This window comes from Odocoileus virginianus, chromosome X (assembly GCF_023699985.2).
Source record: "Odocoileus virginianus isolate 20LAN1187 ecotype Illinois chromosome X, Ovbor_1.2, whole genome shotgun sequence".
Taxonomy (NCBI): Eukaryota; Metazoa; Chordata; class Mammalia; order Artiodactyla; family Cervidae; genus Odocoileus; species Odocoileus virginianus.
The window spans coordinates 22,645,083-22,667,552 of NC_069708.1; the positions used below are offsets into that span (position 1 = coordinate 22,645,083).

The 22,470-nt window shown below is 43.0% G+C and overlaps 1 protein-coding gene across 5 annotated transcripts in view; it reads left to right on the top strand.

Annotated features, from left to right (window-relative positions):
* Positions 1 to 22,470, top strand: part of SLC9A7 (solute carrier family 9 member A7) — a 161,334-nt gene that overhangs the window by 131,635 nt on the left and 7,229 nt on the right. For all 5 annotated transcript variants that reach the window (XR_011485732.1, XM_070461827.1, XM_070461824.1 and 2 more), the window contains 3 exons: positions 7,865 to 7,928; positions 15,638 to 15,720; positions 19,974 to 20,079. Coding sequence is in view for 4 of the 5 variants with exons in the window: in XM_070461827.1 (XP_070317928.1) it covers positions 7,865 to 7,928; positions 15,638 to 15,720; positions 19,974 to 20,079 (253 nt within the window). In the remaining variant the exon portion in view is untranslated. The remainder of the gene's footprint in view (positions 1 to 7,864; positions 7,929 to 15,637; positions 15,721 to 19,973; positions 20,080 to 22,470) is intronic.

Genomic DNA, 22,470 nt, shown 5'->3' on the forward strand with positions numbered 1-22,470 from the left:
TAGCCCATTTTCAGAGCCACAAACACTTTCCCCACCAAATCCTGCTTGTGATCTAGTAAAGAAGCCTTTTAAGTCATAAAGAGTACTCAAATTTTGTATTTCAGCTATGACTGGGATATGGTTTACATCATCTTAATTAAGCACTGATGCCGCTTTAGTTTTGAAGTATGGATTTTTAAGTTGTACCTTACCATGGTGAATCAAAAGATACAAAAACAGATTTTTCTTAAAAAACAGAAGATTGTGACTCTTCTAATGCAATTTGTTTCTCAGTGACCAAATTTATGACAGATTATGCTTAAGGGTCGTGATATTGGGCAATCAGAGTAAAGACTTTAATATTTCTTCTTCCCTTCTTGACCTTTTACTGGTATTTTTTCTTCCTGATCTGATTCTGGGTGCTGGTATATAAAGCAAATGCAAAATAGCCTTGAAGTCTGTTCTTCTCGTGAAAGTGTTTTACTCTATGAGGACAGTTGGTGAAAGCAACAGTACCTGTCATGGGACATGAATTTTGAGACATTGCCAGGCCCTAAATGTAAACTGTTAATGACATGCATACAATTAATTGAAGCATTTAAGATCTCTGGATTCACACTTTTTCCCTAAAATACACACACAAAGATGTTCATATTAGAGACCTGACTGTAGGTACCAGTTAAGTTTCAGAGGAAACCCTTTCCTTTGAAATATACAACCTTCAAGGAGGAAGGCCCTTCCAGCAAAGTACAAGTTATTACACTTGGAACATGAGAGAGTTCAGATTCTGATCAATTGTTTAAGATTTGATATGAATGCATGTGTCTCATATTCCCCAAATTTATTTAGGACCTCAGCCATTCAAATTTTAAAAAACCCATCTATTGATTAGAGTAGAATGCTTCTAAAATTTCTGAGATTTTTGTGGCATTTTATGTGGTGGTTAATCAGAATGTACATATATCAAAAGGGAAATGATTCATATTCTGTATTTATTCATTCTGGAATGAGCACATCAGTGTGATTGCTTTACTTTCTCATTTGGCATGGGATTACCACATTTGTCTCATTCTTAATGAAAATAAGGATAATTCAGTTCATTCTGGAAAGAAGACTGTTGGATGTGGTCAGATGAACTCAACCCTGATGTATCAGGGGACTGCTGAAATATGATGTAATAAACCAGCACAAAAGTTTTAGATTTATACCATGGCCTAAATCAAAAGCATTATAATAGGATAGGAGGGAAATGTATATTGTGGACTGTTGCCTGAAACTAGGAATTTCAGAAAGCTAGAGAGCTCCAAGTCTTCTGAGGCATTATACTTTAAATAATGTACCTGATCTTTCTTGCTATGCAGCACACCACCACACGCCCTGTCCCAAGGGTGAATCCCTTTGTAGGGATCTAGTATCATCCTGGGGGATTGGTCCAAGGGCTCCTCAACCCTGCCAGAAAAGTAATCATTCAATTGTCCTGAAGTAAACAGCCTCGAATGGGGAAAGAGCAGAACTCCATCTGTGTCACAAGGCTCCTGGTCTGTTTTCTTCTGGCATTTAAAACCCAGTAGTAAACCTTTCTCCTGTTCAGCACCCCTGTTCAGTAGCAGGGACCTCTGAGACTCTCTAAGGGGCCTTCCTGCATTTCTCTGTCTATAGGAGGGCCTTGGTGAGTCTTTGGAGGCTTTGTGTGGTCAGGCATAGGGCTGCATCTCAGTCAGGTAGTTGGTAGCAAGTGGCTACAGCAAGGATCAGAGCTTCCACAGCAGAGGGATGAAAGGGCAGGAAATGGGGGTGCTGGGTAGGACTCTGCTCAGAACTGTAGGTTTCCAGGGGATGTGCACAACCAGATCTGAAGATTAACCACATGTTCCAGTAACGTAGAATTTTTCTCCTCCCCTTCATTTTTAAGAGAAGAAGAAGCTCAACAAAAGATTGGAGGATTTATCTGGGGGAAAAATGTGTAATTGTTAGACTCTATATCTACCTATTTACCTATTTTAGCACCTTGCATCCATGATTCTTTACAATTTGTTGTTTTTAGACGCTGGACTAATATGAGATCCTGAATCATCATTATTAGTAAGTTAGATTAAATCAGAGAGACAGAAAGAGTACTCATGTATCAATATTTGTGAAACATTTTCACCAAAGATATAATTAAATGTTTGTTTTAAATTGTGGAAAATTTTAAATCTGCAAAAAAGCTGATAGAGCAATGAATATCCAAGTTCTAACCTGGATACACCAATTGTTAACATTCTGTCATTTTCTTCTCTCTCTCTTTCTCTCAGCCATTTCAGAGTGCTTCAGAGTACATTATAGACATCATGACTTTCTGCCCCTAAAATACTTCAGCATGTATCCCCGAGGAACCTAATCTTCTACATGATCACAATACTTTTAGTAAACCAAATTTTATATACACATGTATGATCCAGGATCCAATCAAAGTTTCCTTTGGCTGTCATCTCTTTTTTTGCTTTCCTTTTTCAAAAAAATTCAGTTCCATGGTGGCTCTGTGCCCTCTTCCTCTGACTGACTTGGTTGTCCTCTCTTTAGTCCTTTAATTGAGGATAATCCTACACTCCTCCTTTTGATCGCTTATGACATTCAGGTTTTGTTTTATTCTTTAAGGATTTCCAGGATAATTGTCTTGCATTCAGTTTAATTCAGTTCAGTTGCTCAGTCGTGTCCGACTCTTTGTGACCCCAGGAACCACAGCACGCCAGGCCTCCCTGTCCATCACCAACTCCCAGAGTCCACCCAAACTCATGTCCATTGAGTTGGTGATGCCATCCAACCATCTTATCCTTTGTTATCCCCTTCTCCTCCTGCCCTCAATATTTCCCAGCATCATGGCCTTTTTCAAATGAGTCATCTCTTCACATCATGTGGCCAAAGTATTGGAGTTTCAGCTTCAACATCAGTCCTTCCAATGAACATCCAGGACTTATCTCCTTTAGGATGGACTGGTTGGATCTCCTTGCAGTCCAAGGGACTCTCAAGAGTCTTCTCCAACACCACAGTTCAAAAGCATCAATTCTTCAGCACTCAGCTTTCTTTATAGTCCAACTCTCACATCCGTACATGACCACTGGAAAAACCATAGCCTTGACTAGACGGACCTTTTGTCTCTGCTTTTTGATATGCTGTCTACGTTGGTCATAACTTTCCTTCCAAGGAGTAAGTGTCTTTTAATTTCATGGCTGCAATCACCATCTGCAGTCATTTTAGAGCCCAGAAAAATAAAATCAGCCACTGTTTCCACTGTTTCCCCATCTATTTGCCATGAAGTGATGGGACCGGATGCCATGATATTAGTTTTCTAAATGTTGAGCTTTAAGCCAACTTTTTCACTCTCCTCTTTCACTTTCATCAAGAGGCTCATTAGTTCTTCTTCACTTTCTGCCATAAGGGTGGGTTCATCTGCATATCTGAGGTTATTGATATTTCTCCTGGCAGTCTTGTTTCTAGCTTGTGCTATATCCAGCCCAGCCTTTCTCATGATGTACTCTGCATATAAGTTAAATAAGCAGGGTGACTGTACAGCCTTGATGTACTCCTTTTCTGATTTGGAACCAGTCTGTTGTTCCATGTCCAGTTCTAACTGTTGCTTCCTGACCTGCATACAGATTTCTCAAGAGGCAGGTCAGGTGGTCTGGTATTCCCGTCTCTTTCAGAATTTTCTACAGTTTATTGTGATCCACACAAAGGCTTTGGCATAGTCTATAAAGCAGAAATAGATGTTTTTCTGGAACTCTCTTGCTTTTTGATGATCCAGCGGATGTTGGATCTCTGGTTCCTCTACCTTTTCTAAAACCAGCTTGAACATCTGGAAGTTCATGGTTCATGTATTGCTGAAGCCTGGCTTGGAGAATTTTAAGCATCACTTTACTAGCATCTGAAATGAGTGCAATTGTGTGGTAGTTTGAGCTTTCTTTGGCATTGCCTTTCTTAGGGATTGGAATGCAAACTGACCTTTTCCAGTCCTGTGGCCACTGCTGCTCTACAATCTGGAATTTTTGGATTTGTTTTCCTCTTGACTAGAGATAGAGAATCATTTTATTTTTGGCCAAAAATAACGTGAAAGGAAGTTATACATTTCTTGTTGCATCATGTCAGGTGGTGCGTCTTGTCCAGCTATCCCTGGTTATTAGTGATGTTCAATTTTACCACTTTAGACCCCAGGTCTTGCCACTTGTAAAAGCACTGTTTTCCCTTTGTAACTAAACAAGTAACCTGTAGGGACTTCCCTGGTGGTCCAGAGATTAAGAATCTGCCTTGAAATGCAGGGGACATGGGTTTGATCCCTGGTCAGGGAACTAAGATCCCACATGCCCTGGAGCAACTAAAGCAGTGTGCTCTATAGCCCAGTACACCACAACTAGAGAAGCCCACAGGCCACCACTAAGACCTGACGCAGCCAAATAATTATTTTTTTTTTAAAGAAAGCCTTTAACATCATATGAGTAGTTAGATTCCCAACAGCCTTTTACCCATTGGTAAAATCATATTCTGATGACCTTTGCTTGAAGCAATTATTACCCTGTGAGTGAAAAACTGGTAATTTTCTAATCCTGTTATTCCTTTCATGTTTTTGATGATTATCTATAGAGAAGAACTTTCAGAGAGTTTCAGTGTTCTTTTCTATGCTGGTGAAGTGAGAAGTCTCTCCAATGTCCAAGTAATCAGTTCAAGCAAATTTTTATTTAATATTTGTGGGACTACAGAGTTGTGTCTCTACAGGATCCCAGTAAGAATCTCAGATGTTGTCACTGAGGTAGCAGAAGGTAGCAGTTGTCATTTTTTCTGTAGAGAAAACAGTGATGCTAGAGAGACATAGCCAGAATTAGTATTGGATTGGCCAAAAAGTTCGTTTGGGTTTTTCAAGACACAAGCAAACTTTTTGGCCAACCCAGTACTTATTAGACTCTCTACTAATTCATTAGCCACTCATCACATGTGTCTGTTTGAATTTAAATTGTAATTAATTAACATGAAATAAAAGTTAAAATGCAGTTCCTCAGTCCTATTGGTCACATTTCAACTGCACAATGGCCACATGTGGCCAGTGGCCTCCATATTGGACAGTGTATATCTAGAAGACCACCATCATTGCAGAAAGTTCTACTGGATGATGTGCATCTAAAATCACTCTCAAGTTCCCCCAAGCAAAAATGTCAAGCAAGTTTGAGATGAGGTTAGGATGGGCCTAATTTTGTGAATTTATCAGTGTTTTCCAATGTTTTGTGCTCCACTGTTTGAATTCTGGCCTGGCCATGTGGGCACAGGCTAAATAGATGAATTCCTCTTACATTGCCAGGACTTGAATGAAAATAGTCCAAACCTAGTCTTTATAAGCGGGCTTGCCTGGTGGCTCAGATGGTAAAGAGTCTGCCTGCAATGCAGAAGACCAGGGTTCAATCACTGGGTCAGGAAGATCCCCTGGAGGATGGCACGGCAACCCACTCCAGTATTCTTGCCTAGAGAATTCCATGGACAGAGGAGCCTGGTGGGCTATGATTCTTGGGATTGTAAAGAGTTGGCCACAACTCAGCAACTAACACTAGTCTTCATAAGCAGTTCTTGTTAAGCAGAATTTATTTTAGTTCTCTTCTCCTAGAATAGGTTAGTGGAAAGAGTCGAGGTGTCTAGATTTCATCTGGCAGCTTTTATTATGTGTGGCTTTGTTTTCTTCATTGTAGGACAAGGCACACTTAGCCCTTTTCTCATACCCAGAGGCTTCCTATTTCATCTAGGCTGATAAAATCCATTTGTTCTGTCTTTACTGGTGTGGAAGCCACTTACAAAGGCTAATACACCTGTTTCAGAATTTGTGGTCAAGAAAGGAGAGACGATCTGGGTGGATCTGAACTTCTGATGCTCCTGCCTCCACAATAGCCTGTCCGTGGTTAGGCAGAGGGCTGCCGTGTCACTGAGCATTCTGGAAGGCTGTCTGGAAGACAGACTACTAGTAACCCATGTTCTGCCCCTCTCTGAGTCTTTACTAGGGAACTCATCTAAGTAAATGAGTCTGCCATGAAGTGGCTCCATTCACCAACAGAATCCACAGAACAAGGCCTAATATTGGACTCTTAGCTGTTGATCTTACAGATGCTAACACCATTTAGAGGACTTTTCTCTATGAAACATACATTAAGAGACCCTCAAAAATGGTGAGGGTTAAAGATCGACAGCTAGGAATCCAGTGTGACCTCTCCTCTGGTATGTCAGACTCTTCAGGCACATTGATGCTCTCTCGTGTGACCTCTGTGGGTAGCTAGCCCTGGTGCCTCAGAATTGGATTAATTTCACGTCCAAAAGTCTCTGAAAGGTTTGATGCTCAAAAGTCCCTGGCTAATGTCCAACTGTGAGGCCAAGCCTCCAGGCCTCAGAAAGCAGCCTCTAGACAAAACAGAGTCCTTTTAACTCACTACCAAAAGCCCATCAAACTTCAGGTCCCCAGGGAGGAAATCTGGTGCCAGGTACATTACAGGTTTTAACTAAGTGCTCAGATTAAGATCTGGCATTGTAGGCACTCAGTAAATATTCGCTGAATACTTGAATTCATCTTGTAGTTTTTAAACTTTGCCTTCAGCAAAATGTGGGGTAACTGTTCCCTTTCCTTCTGTACCTTCCCGCCTCCATCTGGGGGCACAAACCTTGGCCTAGTGCTCAGCAAGCCTGGAATAAGGCAGGGTAGAGGTTGCCTTTGAGAAAAGGGTACATCTATGTTGTCTTCTGTTCCTTCTTTGCATTAGTCTCATTTCTCAAGATCTATCCTGGGCATCACAGGTGGAGAAACGGGAGGGAGAGGAGAGAAAATAAGGCACACATGGGGCTTTGCATATCTACTGTCTATCGCAGTCAGCGCCCTGGTTCCAGACTGCAAATAAAACCCCTGGTCAGGGCCATTTGGAAGCTCTCTTCAAACTCCAATCAGATGTGCTGAAAGCTGTGTTTCTTGTATTCCTTTTATGATACCAGCCATTCTTTGCAATTCCTCCTCCAGGGGATCCTCCAGACCCAGGGATCAAACCCATGTCTCCCGTGTCTCCTGTATTGCCAGGCGATTCTTTACCTGAGCCACCTGGGAAGCCCCTGGAGGAGGAAATGGCAACCCACTCCAGTATTCTTGCCTGGGAAATCCCATGGACAGAGGAGCCTGGTGGGCTACAGTCTGTGGGGTCACAAAGAGTCGGACACAACTTAGTGATTGAGCACACATTCTTTGCAGTACTGGAGGGAGAAGTGAACTCCAGTTCCGTTTCCTGGATTCCAGGACTGTTTCCTGGCATCTTTGTTTTCTCCTCCATTGCCCCCATATTATCAATGTAATCAGTACTACTGTTCTCTGCCTTAAAATGAGGAAGTTTCAGGGATAAAGAATCAACAGATACATAGAGCAATAGTTGGTATGTTGCTGCCAAGAAAACAACCCTAGTGCTTTCATGGAATTCATTATTAGTGGATTTTGCCACCTTGCTTTTTCTTTCTGTCTTCAGTTATTGATCTCAAATTGTGAGTTCTCAGGTCAGGTGGAAGGGAGGAAGCAGCAGACAGGAAGAGGCAGGACCCGCCTTTGGTTACCTAGGACCGTCTGGTGCAAAAAGGCAGACAGACAGTTTCTTGCTTATATCATTCCCCAGAAGTCTTGCTTAAGGTGTTAGCATACAGATCAATTGCCCAGCCTACCCCTGGGTGGTACGACTACTTTCTCATAACTTTCTGCATGACAGCCTTCCCCTTCTTTTAGCTAACCACTCCTTCCACCTTGGGAAGGTGGTCAGCCTCTTAGCTGCTTTCAACTGGCCTGGCTGCCATGGTCCAAGCTAACACTCTATGTTTTTCTCTCCTTATCTTTCTCCCTGATGACTTACAGAGTTGGTGTTGACCCAGATCAAGACCCACCACCCAACAATGACAGCTTCCAAGTCTTACAAGGGGTAAGTCACAAAAGATGCTTCTTCGTGGGAAGGTGTTATTAAAAATAGCTAAATTTATTTGAGCATTTGCTACATGCCAAGCAGTTTACATGGATTCCCTCATTGTGATCTTGAGAACAACTTTATGAAGTAGGAACTGTTATGCCCAGTTTACAGATTAGAAGTTGAAGTTTGAGAGTTAAAGTGTGTCTCTGTGGTCAGACGATTAGAAAATGATGGAGCCAGGATTTGACTCCAGAGTCCCTGTTCTCAAACAACATATTAAGGGGCCAAAAAGAGCATTTAACCTGACTCTCCCCTTCCAAAAATGGATACATGGATACATTGGCAATTGGCTCATGGTAGCTTGTTCTGGGAAGTAGAAGGATGCGATCAATTTTCCAGTCCAGGGAGCATGAGCCAGAGAGAAGGGATGCTGGGTGGCGGCTGGCCCTCCTGCTCCTCCAGGGTCTGGCAGCCTCCATGGTCCCATAGTAGCAGAGCCGCAGCCCTCAGCCCCATAGACAGTGAAGTTTGCAGCAAGACTAACAGTTAAGGCTTGGGTGAGGCAGTGGCGGCAGTGACAGCCTGGAGCAGAGTGCCGAGGAGGGAGGTTATAGAAGCAGTGAGGGCAAGAGCCCTGTGTTTTATCTCATGTGATACAGGGAAGAGTTCCTGCTGCTGCAGAGAATCCTGATGGAGACTGTGCTGGGGGCGGGGGTAGAGGCTTAGGCTGGCCATTGGTTTTGCAATTGGCTCCAGTTACTCTTGCAGCATCACAAGGTGCCCCAAACGTGGGAAAGTGGAAAACAATTTCTCATCCACATGCATTGTCTAGGTCAGGAATTTGCAAAGGGCATAGTGGAGACAGCATGCGTGTGCTCCATGAAAAAAGCTGGGGTCAGTCAACAGCTGAGGGCTAGAATCTTCCAAAGGCTAGTTTGCTCTTGCGTCTGGTACCTGGGTTGGAGGACACAGACTAGGACTGGTGAGCAGGATGCCTGTGATGGCTTTTCCTTGGCCTCAGGGTGTGGGACTTCTTACCTGATGGCTCAGGCTTCCAAAAGCCCATGTCCCAGCAAGTGAGGTAGAAGCTTTGTGGCCTTTTGTGGCCTAACCTTGGGAGTCATACAACATCACTTTCAGAACTTTCTCTTGGTTACGAGTTGCTCAAGCCAGCCCAGATTCAGTGGAAAGAGATAGAGCCCATCCCCTCTGGACGGAACAAGCATCAGCAAAGTGGCAGTCATGTTCTAAAGCTGGAGGAAACTACCCAGCAACACTGCCCCCCTGCCTTTCATTGGACACTTTGGAAGAGTACCCTGTGGTTAAAGGTTCCATGGGACACAGGAATGTGTGCTTTTTGGATATGGGAATGGGAACTCATGGTTCGAAATTCCAGAGGCCAAGTCAATGGCAGCAGGCACCCGGGTGGTGCCAGATGCAAGAGAGGCAATGTGTCTGGAGGCGCATGCTCAGGGAAGCAGAGGCAGAGTATCACCCCTGCTTTAGGCCTGGTGGGGTGATTCTACCTCCAGGTTTTGCCCCTTTCCCTGGCCAGGCATGGTGGGGGAAAGGGAAATTATGATAGGAGTAGAAAGTTGCTTCCAAAATGTTTTTCTTTGGCCTGGGGAATGAAGAACTATTTTGTTCAGTGTTGAATACCCAGTGCTGAGCACAGTGCCTGCCCCATGGGGGCCTTGATTGGTATTTGATGGGAAGATTGGGGAGCAAGAGTGGCACAGGGTGTGGGAAGCTCTGTTGACCATGTGCATGTATCATCTGCAAAGCCGTATCAAGTGTTTCTTTTCTTCCAGTCAGCTTTGAATCACACTCACCATTGCAGTTAATCCCAAATCCAGTTTGCATATCTTAGATTCCCTAGGATCTTCTAAATGACTCCAGCAACCACATCAGATTTTAAAGTCTCACAAAATGTGGTGCTGTGTTGGGCCCAGGGGTGCCACCACAGCTTTCTCTGAGGTATTTCTCTGTGAGGGTAGTCACAGCCTGATGGGCCAGTCTTCAGTTGAGGCCCTATAAGGGACCTCTGAAAGTTCTAGGCATTTTGGGATGAACTTTCAGTGAGGTTCATTGGAGATTTGGTGCCCACTTTAATGGTACTCCAGAAGACCTTTGTGACTATCTTAGAATAGGCCATTGTGCCACTTGGGAATGTGTGGTGGTTCCAATGAGAAGTTCCTTTGGAAAAGTTGCTATTTGACTAGAGCTTTAAGTCCCTGGTGGTTCAGATGGTAAAGAATCTCCCTGCAATGCAGGAGACGGGGGTTCAATACCTGGGTCAGGAAGATCCCCTGGAGGAGGGCATGGTGACCCACTCCAATATTCTTGTCTGGGAAATCCCATGGACAGAGGAGCCTGGCAGGCAACAGTCCATAGAGTCACAAAGAGTTGGACACAACTGAGCAACTAATGCTTTCACTTTCACTTTGAGGACTTTAGAAAGTAGGAGTTCAGGAACTGTGCCTCTTGCAGCTAACTTAGAATCTAACAGTTTGGGTATCTCCAAACTTGGATCTGAGGAAAGCTGGGTGAAATCCGTAATAGACATCCTCATTTCACTGAAAGGAAAGTAATGGCTGTGGTAGGATACAGCACATCCTGCCTAGACCTGTGGCTAGTCAAGATTAATTTTGTAAGAAAAGCAGGTTACTACCAGCTAGATAGCCAGGGCTTGGGGCAATTTCATCTTGACAGTTCCAAACCAGTCAACACCCTTACCCCCCACCCCCCGCTAGCCCTTTTGCTGTTTTCAATTGCTCCTGCCTCTGGACTTAAGCATCCATCAAAGGAAATACGTGAAATGGTTTGATTGGTTCCATGTAGCTGAACTTACTGTATCTCTCAGAGACACTGGGCTTGTAGCTAGACTTAATAACAGACTTGCTGTGGAAGTGTTTAAAAAGCAGTGTATCCTAAGTGCTAAGGGTTTTGGCAGCGCATTTAGTCCATGTGGTGATAGCTAAGATAGCACCCCAGCCCTGGGCAGGGTGAGCCTAGGAAGCCATCCTTTGGGCCAGTTTTGACCACACATGTGACAGTCACTTCTGCTGTACTCCCAGGGGTGCCCCTTCACCTGGCCCTAGTCAGGAGCTGTGTCACACCTTCCCTTTAACTGGCTGCCTTCTAAGCCTCATACATATTATGCAGAAGGCCCTCAAAGGCAGGTCTGTTGGCATTTTGAGTTTTTCTGTCAGATGGGGAGAAAAAAGGTGAACTTCAAGCTTGGTTTCTCAGGTCACCTTCTGAAAAATGACTCATGCCCTTGTGCAGAAAGGGCCTCATTTCTCCACGTCCTCCTGGCCTGACCTTCTTGCTCCAATAAGCCATTAACAATAGGGCTGGGAGCACTCAGTGGTCATGAGAAACCCGTAAAACAGAGAAGTAAATGGGCTTCTCATTTTTGGGTGAAACCCTGGGTTCTCACAGCTTCCCCTGAACTGGATCCAGGTCACATGCTCAGTGTTGTCATGAAACTGAAATCAGAGATTGGGAAAGTCCAGATGTTTTTTCCCCATTAGAAAAGAAAGGGCACTTCTCTTTACCTCATTTCTAAATGATCTTGCTAAATGAACAAACATGCAAACAAAAAAGTGCTATTTGATGGGAAAGCACTTTTTATAAGGAGCACCATTTTCCTTACCAGTGCTACAAGCCTGAGATTATAAACAGAGTCATGGCTACAGAACCAAAGAATATTAGCTCATGTGGGTGAAGGAAGGGAGCTGTTGGCCAGAACTTTTGGCTCTGGGTGAGGGAAGCATAAGAATATTGTGGATAGACTTCAGCTTCATGTCCCTGGCAAGTTTGACTCATTAGAACAAAACAAAACAAAAAACACTGTTGCCTTGTTTCTCCGGAGGTCTTGGTGACTTTGCAACCAAAACAAAAACAAGCCCAGCTGGAGGCAAGCTGCCTGGGCCTGGGGATGGCCTCCCAACCCATTCAAGAGGGGATGTTTTATGCCAGACACAGCTGAGATTTATGTTGGCCAGACAGGCAGACACACCATTCATTTCCTTCCCCGAGTTTACAAAACCATGCTCATTGATGCAGCTGATGTGGAGTAGCTTGGAGCACGAATCTGAATATATCCCGCCTGTCATCTCCGCAGGACAAGGTCACAAGCAGGATATTAGTGGAATGTGGAGGAAGGGAAACTGCTATGTTTGTGGTGCGTGTGTGTGTGACTAAAAACTGCAAAAACTTAGCTGTTGCACTGACATATACCTTTCTGGGCAAGTTGGGTTTGTTTCTGGGTCCTTCCCCTAGCTTCCTTCCAGGCTGAAATCTGATAGCCAGGCCCTTACATCTTTAACTTCAAAACAGTTGCTCAAGTGCCTTTGCTCAGATTACTATTCTCTGACCCCTTTCCCCATGATGCTTTTTTTTTTTTTTGATTGCCTCCCATCATGGCCCCCGGATTCCCTTTCTTTTTTTTCCTTAGAAGTTAAAACTTGATTTATTCATTCATTTGACACATATTTATTGAGCATCTGTTATATTTCAGACATTCTTTCAGGCTCTGGGAGTACATCTGCAAACAAGACAGATGAATCGTTCTCCTTAAGGGCTTGGTGACAGTGTGATGAAGGATGAGGGTGGAGAGATCATAGAGGGTCTTGTCTGCTTCTCCACAAGGTACCACAGGCCTCTCCCCATTGTTCCAAGTGTACCCATGGATGGCAACCTGGGCATCACCAGAGAGCTTGTTAGAAATGCAGACTCTCAGGCCATATCTAGACCCGCAGAATCAGAATCTTCATTTTAGCAGAGGGCCCAGGAAGTTTGTGTGCAGTTTACAGTTTGAGAAGCCCTGGTGGAGGCAGTGTAGAGCATTTTGTTGTTCAGTCGCTCAGTCTGTCTGACTCTGCCACCTCATGAACTGCAGCATGCCAGGCTTCCCTGTCCTTCACTGTCCCCCGGAGTTTGCTCAAACTCATGTCCCTTGAGTTGATGATGCCATCCAACCATTTCATCCTCTTGTCATCCCCTTTTCCTCCTGCCCTCAGTCTTACCCATCATCAGGGTCTTTTCCAGTGAGTTGGCTCTTTACATCAGATGGCCAAAATTGAGCACTTAATTTCCTGTTTTTAAACCCTTTGTTACCCCTTCTGAGAAATCTTGGCCCCCATCATCATCAACTATGTACTCTAGTTTTGCATTAGTGTGTTATCACTGCTATAACAAATTACCACAAACTCAGTGGTTTAAAACAACACAGTCCTATAGATTTGTGAGTCAGAAGTCTGGTAAGCTCTACTGGCTTTCCTCCTTCAGGTTTCTCAATGCCAAAATCAAGGTGTCTGTGGGGTTGGGCTCTGGGGGAGAAGCCATCGCCAGGCTCATTCAGGTTGCTGGTAGAATTCACTTCCACGTACTTGTAGGACTGAGGTCCCTGTGACCTGTTTCCTTGCTGGCCATTGGCCGGGAATCAAGCTCAGCTTCTAGAAGTACCCATATTTCCTGACTCTTGGCCTCTCCACCCTCAAAGCCAGCACCAGCAGGGCAAGCCCCTGTCATGCTCTGAACCTCTCCTGCCTCTTCCCTCACCACATCTCTCTCACTATCTTGCCACCGTCCTCCCCCCCCCCCCCCCCCACTTATCAAGGTCCATGTGTTTATACTGGGCCTACCTAGAAAACCTGAAGTCCATCCACAAAGACCCTTTTGTCAAGTAACATAATACACTCAGGCTCCTGGGATTAGGATGTAGAAATCTTTGAGGGGAAGGGCAGTATTCTACTACCTCTCTGAAAAAAAAAAATAAGCTCTTCTTATTATTATAGTGACCTTAACATAAAAACATATATCTTTAACCATAAGGATGGAATGAAATATAACTTCCCAGAAATCATTATTCATTAATTCTAGAAAAATTATTTCAAAATAGGACCTTTGGCCACTGCCCAGGTCTTTAACCTGCTTTCTTTTTCTTTACCACACACACATCGGTCTGTCTGTCTCCTCCTCTGGAAATGTGCTTCTCAAGTGGCCGGTGTGGGGTCTCATTCCTCTTTGTGTTTGGCAGCAGTCAGCGTGGTGCCTGGCACACAATAGATGCTTAATGAATGCAGGAGAAAAGCCACGCATAGTTTTATGCTCAACAATTTGGTGATAAGCAGAGCTGGTGGTATTTGTTTGCTGGTGGGGATGGAGGTTTTGAGGAGGATGTGGTGTGAGAGCAAGTCCCTGCATATTTTAGGATCACCTGCACCCATACCGACCCTGGCTCAGAGCCCACAGCAAGGGCTCACCAGTTTGTCCATGGTCACCACCCAAATCTTGCTGGGAAACAATTGTTGGCTATCTTCTGGGTCAACTTAAATCAGTCCTGTTCCACACAGATCCTCCCTGATTTCCCCAGAGGCTTTGGGGAAGAATCCAAATTCCTCCTGTCCATAACCACTCTTCTGGTCCCTTCTCTTAGAATGAGAGGTGTTTAACACCCCTGTTGCAGAGCTGCACCTTTTATTTGCCCTGAATTTGTAACCTTTCAGGGTTGATTCTTAGTGTCTTACATTTCTGAAGTCACTTTATCTTATTTGTGGACTGCAGGCATATCGATTTGTAGGCCAAGGAAAAATTTGCTTAATTTGCCTTCAGAAAGGAACCTTTCCCTTACTTTGCTCATTTTCATTGTCCCTCTTGGGGCTTATTGAGCTTCCTTGAGGTGAGATGGCAAGAACTTAAGTGTTACAGGTGATGAGAATGCATTGTGGTTTGACAGTGCAGAGGTTAGGATAACGGAATAGGGGTTTTCCATTTTTATTGTTGTTTTAGTGGGAGAGAAAACAAAACTGACTTTCGGGAACTTGCCTTATGCCTGATGGTTTATAGCATCCTTCTGGAAGATGTTTATCATCTTGCTAGATTTGTCTTTAGTAAGATTCTACAGACAGAGCCAAGAACTTAGAGCCTGTCACTTGATAAATAAGCATTTAATTTCTTTGTAAAACAGTCATCTCTCAAAATGGTCATCTCCCACTTTTCCACTCAATCATGTGGTATTATGAGATATCTCTAGCATTGTTATTGGACTAGCAATTAGTTAGCTGAAGAAATGATCATTATCTGTAAATGGAGACATTCTGTGCCCCCTTTCCCCCGCATAATTTATTAAAATGTGAAATAAAATTGGTCTCTAGGGTCTCTCCTTTTTGTTTCCTCATCCACAGAAGGGCCCATTTAACTGAGCCATTTCCATATTGGTTATTCCAGCTTGGGGGGGTGAGGAGCCTGGAAAGTTGGTTTTACAGATGCTTTCTTTGGTATTCTCTAAAAATTAATTTTTACCTGTTAGGATCTAGACTACTTTAGGGTAATTAATCTGCCAAAAGGCACTCTGAGGAAAATTACAGTAAAAAATGCCAAAAGAAAGTGTGTGCTGCATTGAGTTGATCTAACCCCCAGACATAACCAAGCCTTTTTCTTTGGGGATTGATTGGTCTACCTTTGGATTTATTCAGTTTCTTTTAACACATTATTGACTGGGGGATTTTTGCAGAAACTAATGTCTATAATGTTAATACATCTCTGATCAATAATGTGTTAAAATATTACCTCCTGATATATCTTTGAAATTTTGGTGATACAGGAGGTTTGACTCTGAGCTCAAATCTCTAAAGACTGTGGTTAAAAGGGAAGCTTTCCTCCTTATTTCAACCTCCTTTCTGCAACTAAATATCTGTCTTCTTGTTTGTTCCTAGGATGGTTCAGATTCTGCCAGAGGAAACCGAACAAAGCAGGAGAGTGCGTGGCTATTCAGGCTGTGGTACAGCTTTGACCACAAGTATCCTTTTTAAGGGGCTTCCCTGTATCTGTGAAACACTGATGATGAAATTCTCTTGTTGGGTTGTCAGTGAATGACTTCTGATGAGTAAGGAAAGATGTGTGCTTGCTACAGATGCACCCAGTCCTCTCTTGGGACACATGCAATGGTCATTCAATCATAGGCAGTCATAACGAGCATCTCTCTAGCCAAGAGGAACATGCACATCATTAGGGTAGCCAGCCCATAGCCTGGTAGACTCACGTGGCTTTTCAGAGCTTTGCGTCCAAGGGAAATATGCCTATGTAGGTAAATTAGTTAAAATTACACTTGAACCATGCTGTGGTCAAGAATGGAAATGGAGGTTGGCCAGGTAATTCATGTGGGAAGGATTATTCCTATTGGCTGAACCAAATCTGGCCAAGTCTGATCCTGCCTTCATTGGACTACATGCAGGGCAGACTCTATTCTAGTAGATTATCTTGGCCCCAGGTGAGAATTAAAAACCAAAAAGTTATACCTTCATTGTTTCTTAAATTGACATAGTGATCAAAGGGGTAGGTAGCTTATATATGGTCTTTGCAGATTTTGAAAATGTTTAAAATTTTGTATTGACATAAAGGATACATATAGTAAAGTACACAAATCATAAGTGCTCAGTGAGTTATTACAAAATAGGTACACTCATCTATTACCAAACAAGTCACAAAACACAAAATTACCAGTTCCTCTCATGCCATTGGGACTTCCCTGTGGCTCAGTGGTAAAGAACCTGCCTGCCAATGCAGGAGACGTGGGTTGGATCCCTGGGTGGGGAAGATCCCCAGGAGAAGGAAAGGGCAACCCATTCCAGTATTCTTGCCTGGAAAATCCCATGGACAGAGGAGCCTGATAGGCTATAGTCCATGGGGTCACAAAGAGTCGGACACAACTTAGTGACTAAACAACAATAGCAATGGCATATCCACAGCTAACATCATACTTAGTGATGAAAAGCTGAAAACTTTTCCTCTCAGATCTGGAACAAGGCAAGGGTATGTATTCTTGCCACATCTATTCAACACAGTACTGGTAATTCGAACCAGGGCAGTTAAGCAAGAAAAAGAAATAAAATGCATACAAATCAGAAAGGAAGAAGTAAAATTGTCTCTGCAGATGACATGATCTCATATATAGAAAACCCTAAAGATTCTATCAAGAAACTGTTTAAAGTTTTTAAAGTAAATCATTAAAGTTGCAGGAGATATTATCAGCATACAAAGATCAATTGCATTTCTATATACTAATAATGAACTATCCAAAAAAGAAATTAAGAAAACAATTCCATTACAGTAACATCAAAAACAATAAAATGCTTAGCAATAAATTTAACCAAGGAGGTAAAGGTCTATATACTGAAAATTAAAGAACATTGATGAAAGAAATTGAAGAAGACACAAGTAAATGGAAAGATGCCTGTGTTCATGAATTGGAAGAATTAATATTGTTAAAATGTCTGTACTATCCAAAGCAACCTCAGGTTCAGTACAATCTCTGTCAAACTGATGGCATTTTTCATTGGAAAACCATCCTAAAATTTGTATGGAGTCACAGAAGACCCTGAAGAGTTAAAGCAATTTCGAGGGAAAAGAACAAAGCTGGAGGCATCACACTTCCTGATCTCAAATTACATTACAAAGGTATAGTAATCAAAAAAGTATGGCAATGACATAAAAATAGACACACAGATCAAGGGAACAGAATAAGAAGCCCAGAAATAAACCCTTGCAAGAACAATAAGGCAAGGATACACAATGGGAATAGGGCAGCCTCTTCGATAAATGGTGTTGGGAAAACTGGATATCCACATGTGAAAGAATGAACCTGGACTTCATCTTATACAACTCACAAAAATCAACTTAAAATGATTAAAAGACTTAAATGTAATACCTTAATCCATAAAACTCCTAGATGAAAACAAAGGGGAAAAGCTCCTTGACATTGATCTTGGCACTGATTTTTTTTTTTTTTTTTTTGGTCTTTGACATCAAGAGCACAGGGAGCAAAAACAAAAATAAATGTGGACTACATAAAATTTAAAAAATTTATGCACAAGAAGGGAAACCATCAACAAAATGAAAGTTCTAGGATGAAAAAAATTTTTCTGAGCTTAGAATTCTACACCCAAACTATTAATCAAAAATAAAAAAGAACGGTGGCTTTCAAACATGCAAGAATTCAGAAAGTTTGGCACCATGAAGCCTCTGGGAGAAGGGGGAAAAGTAGCATAAGGATTAAACAAAACAATATACAACTAAGGGGACGCCATTGAAGAAGAAGTGATTTGTTATAACCCGGAAGAAATAAAATCAAAAAGAAATTTTAAAAGATTTTTTTTTTGCAGGACACTCAAATTTTCACTTCTGACAGAGTTTAAATGACATTGTATTACATTTACTTTAATACTGTCCCAACCACTCTGCTTGGTTATAGTGAATAATATTCATAAATTGCATTATTTATTATAAGTGCTACTTATTGGTCATTAACATTAGGCTCAATCCATAGACAAAGCAGAGATTTGCTTATTAGTTACAGAGCACAAATGTTAAATATCTAAAGTATAAAATTAATTATAATAAAAATTAGGGAAAAATTGAAAAGAAGCAGGAATGTAAATGAATTAAATTTACCATCCTTCTTAAATGCTTCTGACTATAGTGCATAAATCAGGAAATAGGCAAAAAATGTATTCTGTAAAGTTGTAATGGTCAATTGCCAGAAAGACAGGGTGGAAGAGAGGTTTGATATTTCATTTTTGCCCTTCCAACAACTTGAATATTTAAAATCTGTCTGTAGATATTTTTCTCCTTTTAAAAAAACTTGTTAGAGGGCCTTTTATGTTTGGGAAGAGGCAGCTTGTCTTTGAACTGCCCGAGACAGGAAAGGCAGCCTCCAGCTTCTCTGGGACTCTTGTATTAGTCATTCTGCGATTCCAGCCAATGTCAGCTTCTGAGGTGAAGACACAAAAAAACTGATAGGCCTGAAGGGGCTCTTTCTAGGAATGAGGAGAGCAGGCAAAGAGAGCTTGTTCTGTTTATAAAGAATCCCAGCAGAGCCCACATATCTTCCTTTGGTGAGTAATTCCCAGCTGGAAGTTTACCCCAGGGTCGCCCTTCCATCTCCTCTGGTAGAGCATTGTTTTTTCTCTCACGCTGCTCTGAATGAAGACAGGAATTGCTGGTGCTCAGAGCAGTCATGCTCTTGAGTACAGCTGTGACTCCCCATCTGCCTTTAAAGTCTCTTGGCCATTCCTGTATCTGAAGTGATCCTGTTGGTCTCCACCTTTTCCCATTGCTTACACTGGGGATATCAGAAATGGTCCCACTTCCATCATAAAGTGATACACACTCCACAGTGCTTCCAACACAGGACTACGCATTTGGCAGCACACATATCCATAGGTTGGTAAACCCTGAGCCAATCTCCACAGAACAGTTGACCTTTGTGTTAGAGCAGGGGGCTCAATCGAGGACAAGTTTTCTCCTCGGGGGACATTGGGCAATGTCAGGAGACATTTTTGTAGTTACACCTGAGGGAGGGGTTGGGGGTGCTCCTGGAATCTAGTGAGTAGAGGCCAGAGATGCTGCTGGTCATCCTACAATGCAGGACAGTCTCCACAGCAAAGGTGATCTGGCCCATGATGCCAGTAATATCAAGGTGGAGAAACTGTTGGGAGAGTCTGGGAGAGAGGCAGCAGGTAGAAGGAAGAATAGTCCAGTATGGGAAGGTGGGAGATTGAGGTCTGAGTGACCTTCATGAAGCCATTTTGTCTTGTCCTCTAAGTTCCTGTCCACCTCGAACATTTCCACTGTGTGATCTCTGAGCAAAGGGGACCCAGGTGCTGTAACATCTCCATTCCAGCTACACTATTTCCTGTTTCCAAAACATGAGCTGGTTGTATGTCAAAAGCTGGAAGGTTGATCAAAACCAAAATTCTCATTCACCATAACAAAGAAGAGAGAAAGGTATTTTAATCAAGTATTCTTTTTAACTGAAAATGGGGAACTGTCAACGTGAATGTTAACAGTTAACACTTAAGGGTGATGGGGTATGGTTTATTCTTGGATTCAGATGTTTGCAGACTACAAGTACCATACTTTCTGTATTGTACTGGTAAAACGGGGGAAAGAGGGGTAGAATACCAGATGATTTATTCCTTGGGATTTCTGAACACATTTTGTTGGGTGTGTGTTCTCTTTACAGGCAGTTTTCCTTAACTGTATTTTTAAAAGTTACTTGAAGCCCATCCTCACGCACAGTGGCCCCCCATTAACCACCACTCTTCCAGCCTGGTGTGGCTTGCTCGCTCAATGTCTAACCAGTCCCCAGGTATATGAGGTAAGTACAGCATGGCCGAGTTGCCATGGTAATACTGCAGCTCTGCCATAGCCTTTGCTTTCAGTTGCCACCAAACATGGCAGAGAATGGCATCAATGTCTCCTTCACCAAAGACAGTTGAGCCTTCCAGCTTCCCCAGCCCCTCCTCATATAAAAATGAAATTCCTGTGCCACCTCTGATAAACTGTTTTTAAATTACAAAAAAAAAATATGGATCGGATGCCGAGAGCACCATTTCCCTGTGGTTTTGTAAAGTGATTTTTAATGCTTGTGGTGAGTTTTTAACGGAATATGAGCCTAGATAATAATGCTAATTATCTTTTATTTTGGAAGGGTACAGACCAATAGATTAAAAAGTTAGTTTTATGATTTACCACCCCATTTTATTTAATAAATCTTTTATTTGAGTGTGGAATACTTTGCTCAGTCTGGACCTCTGTGTAAAGTGACAGTGTGGGTCATTTGGATGTGTTCTGTCTTCAGAAACAAAGGGCAGTGACTTGATGTCCTGATCTCTTCTGCTGAAGAAGCTCTGACTGATCACACTGAGTTTGTTTCATTGGGCCTCCTTGTGTCTTGGCCTTCCAACTCTAGTGTCTTTTAAGCAATTTCTAAAGCCTTCATTCTTTCTTAGTTGTTACAAGGGTCACTTTTCATGTCTCTGTAATAGTAAAATAACTCACCAACTATTAAAACTTTATATACATCTTATCTAATTGGAAACTTACCAGCTATTGCCTCAGAGTAAACTCCATATACTTCCAGGCACTTAAATTGAAAGTGCTCCCCTCACCGCTTCAAGATTCTACCCAAGGTTTGCTTCCTGGGGTCATGTTTGGGCTGTTGACTCCCCACAGCCAACCCAAGATGAGGCGACTTGCTCTACAGGCTAGAACCACCCTCCATACTGCCTCTACTGCATGGAGCTGGGGTCCTGACTGGGGTCTCAGCTCTGGACATGGAGAGGCCTGCTGCTGAGAAAGTGAGAGCAGAAAGTCTTTGGAATTTTAACTCAGAAAGTCAGAGGTGACAGAGTGGAGTGGAGTACTGGCTGAGGGCCTCAGATGAGCCATTCTTTTGACTGTTTGACACACTGTTGGGTAGCCCTCCCCCATCACCTGTAGGACACTTTATACTTCACCAGGGTTCTTCGGGAGATATGGATGGTGTTCATTATTCCTTATTTGCCCTCACTCTAAATAAAATTTAGGTTTGAGAACCGCCTAGAAAACAGTGTTCTTCCACTTAATGAAAATGTGCACGTGTGGTAAGTTGCTTCAGCTATGTCCAACTATTTGTGACCCCATGGACTGTAGCCCACCAGGCTCACCAGAATCCCACCAGAATACCATGGACTCTCTAGGCAAGAATACTGGAGTGGGTTGCCATACTGCCCTCGAGGGGATCTTCCTGACCCAGGGATCGAACCCATGTCTCTTTCATCTCCTGTGTTGGCAAGTAGGTTCTTTACCACTAGCACCACCTGTGACTATTTAAATGCACACATTCCCACAACACTCTTGCTTGCAGGTGTCTGCAGGGTTATTTCATCACATTTCCAGAGCAGCCCTCACTGGAAACCCAAACCTCAGCTGAACAAAAATTTGTTGATCCTGTCGTCTGGAATTAGAGGGGGTGGGATGGTTTTATCATCTACATAGAACATTCCTTAAGCATCAATCTGGAAATCCTTCTCCACTGGGTTTTACTGTATCCCCGTTTCTGAGTGACCATTCCCAGGGTACTGTTTGTCTGGGCTTGTGGGTTTCGTTGTGGAATGGGTCACCATCCAGTCTTGTTTCCTCCTGTCTGTGAACTTTGGCCCTGCTTCCCACTGTGAGGGGTCAGAGTGGGCTGTCCCGGGGCTCCCATTGAGGAAGTCCGTGCTGCTGAGGGGGTGGCTTAGCTCCATTTGTGGAATTCCCTGTGCACGCAGTTGTTCTGTCTGTATTCCTCTCTGTCCACACATGACTCCAAACCTCAAAACAGCAAAATATGTGCCAGGAGAGTCTCCTCCTGAACACTGGGAGCTAAGGAGGCTGGGAGAGAGATTTTGACAGAGATAAACAAAAACATTACTTAGCATGTGGATGAATGGGAGACATGGAGCATGCTAAAAGCAGGGAACATGATGCCATCTGTTGTTAAGAAAACCATCACAGAGCAGATGGGGTTTCAGGAATTTCTGAACAACTAATGGAGATGGGAGAATGGGGCGGGTTAGAGTGAGTTTTAGAATTATACTCTGCCTGACTAGAGGATTTTTATTGAACTGTACATTTGTACCCTGCCTCATTCCAGTGAGGATTGGAGGCAGAAGGCAAGAGGACTTGTGTGCTTGCCTGTTAAAAGCCCTGGTTAAGTGGAGTGATGCTGTGGAGAGTGGAGAAC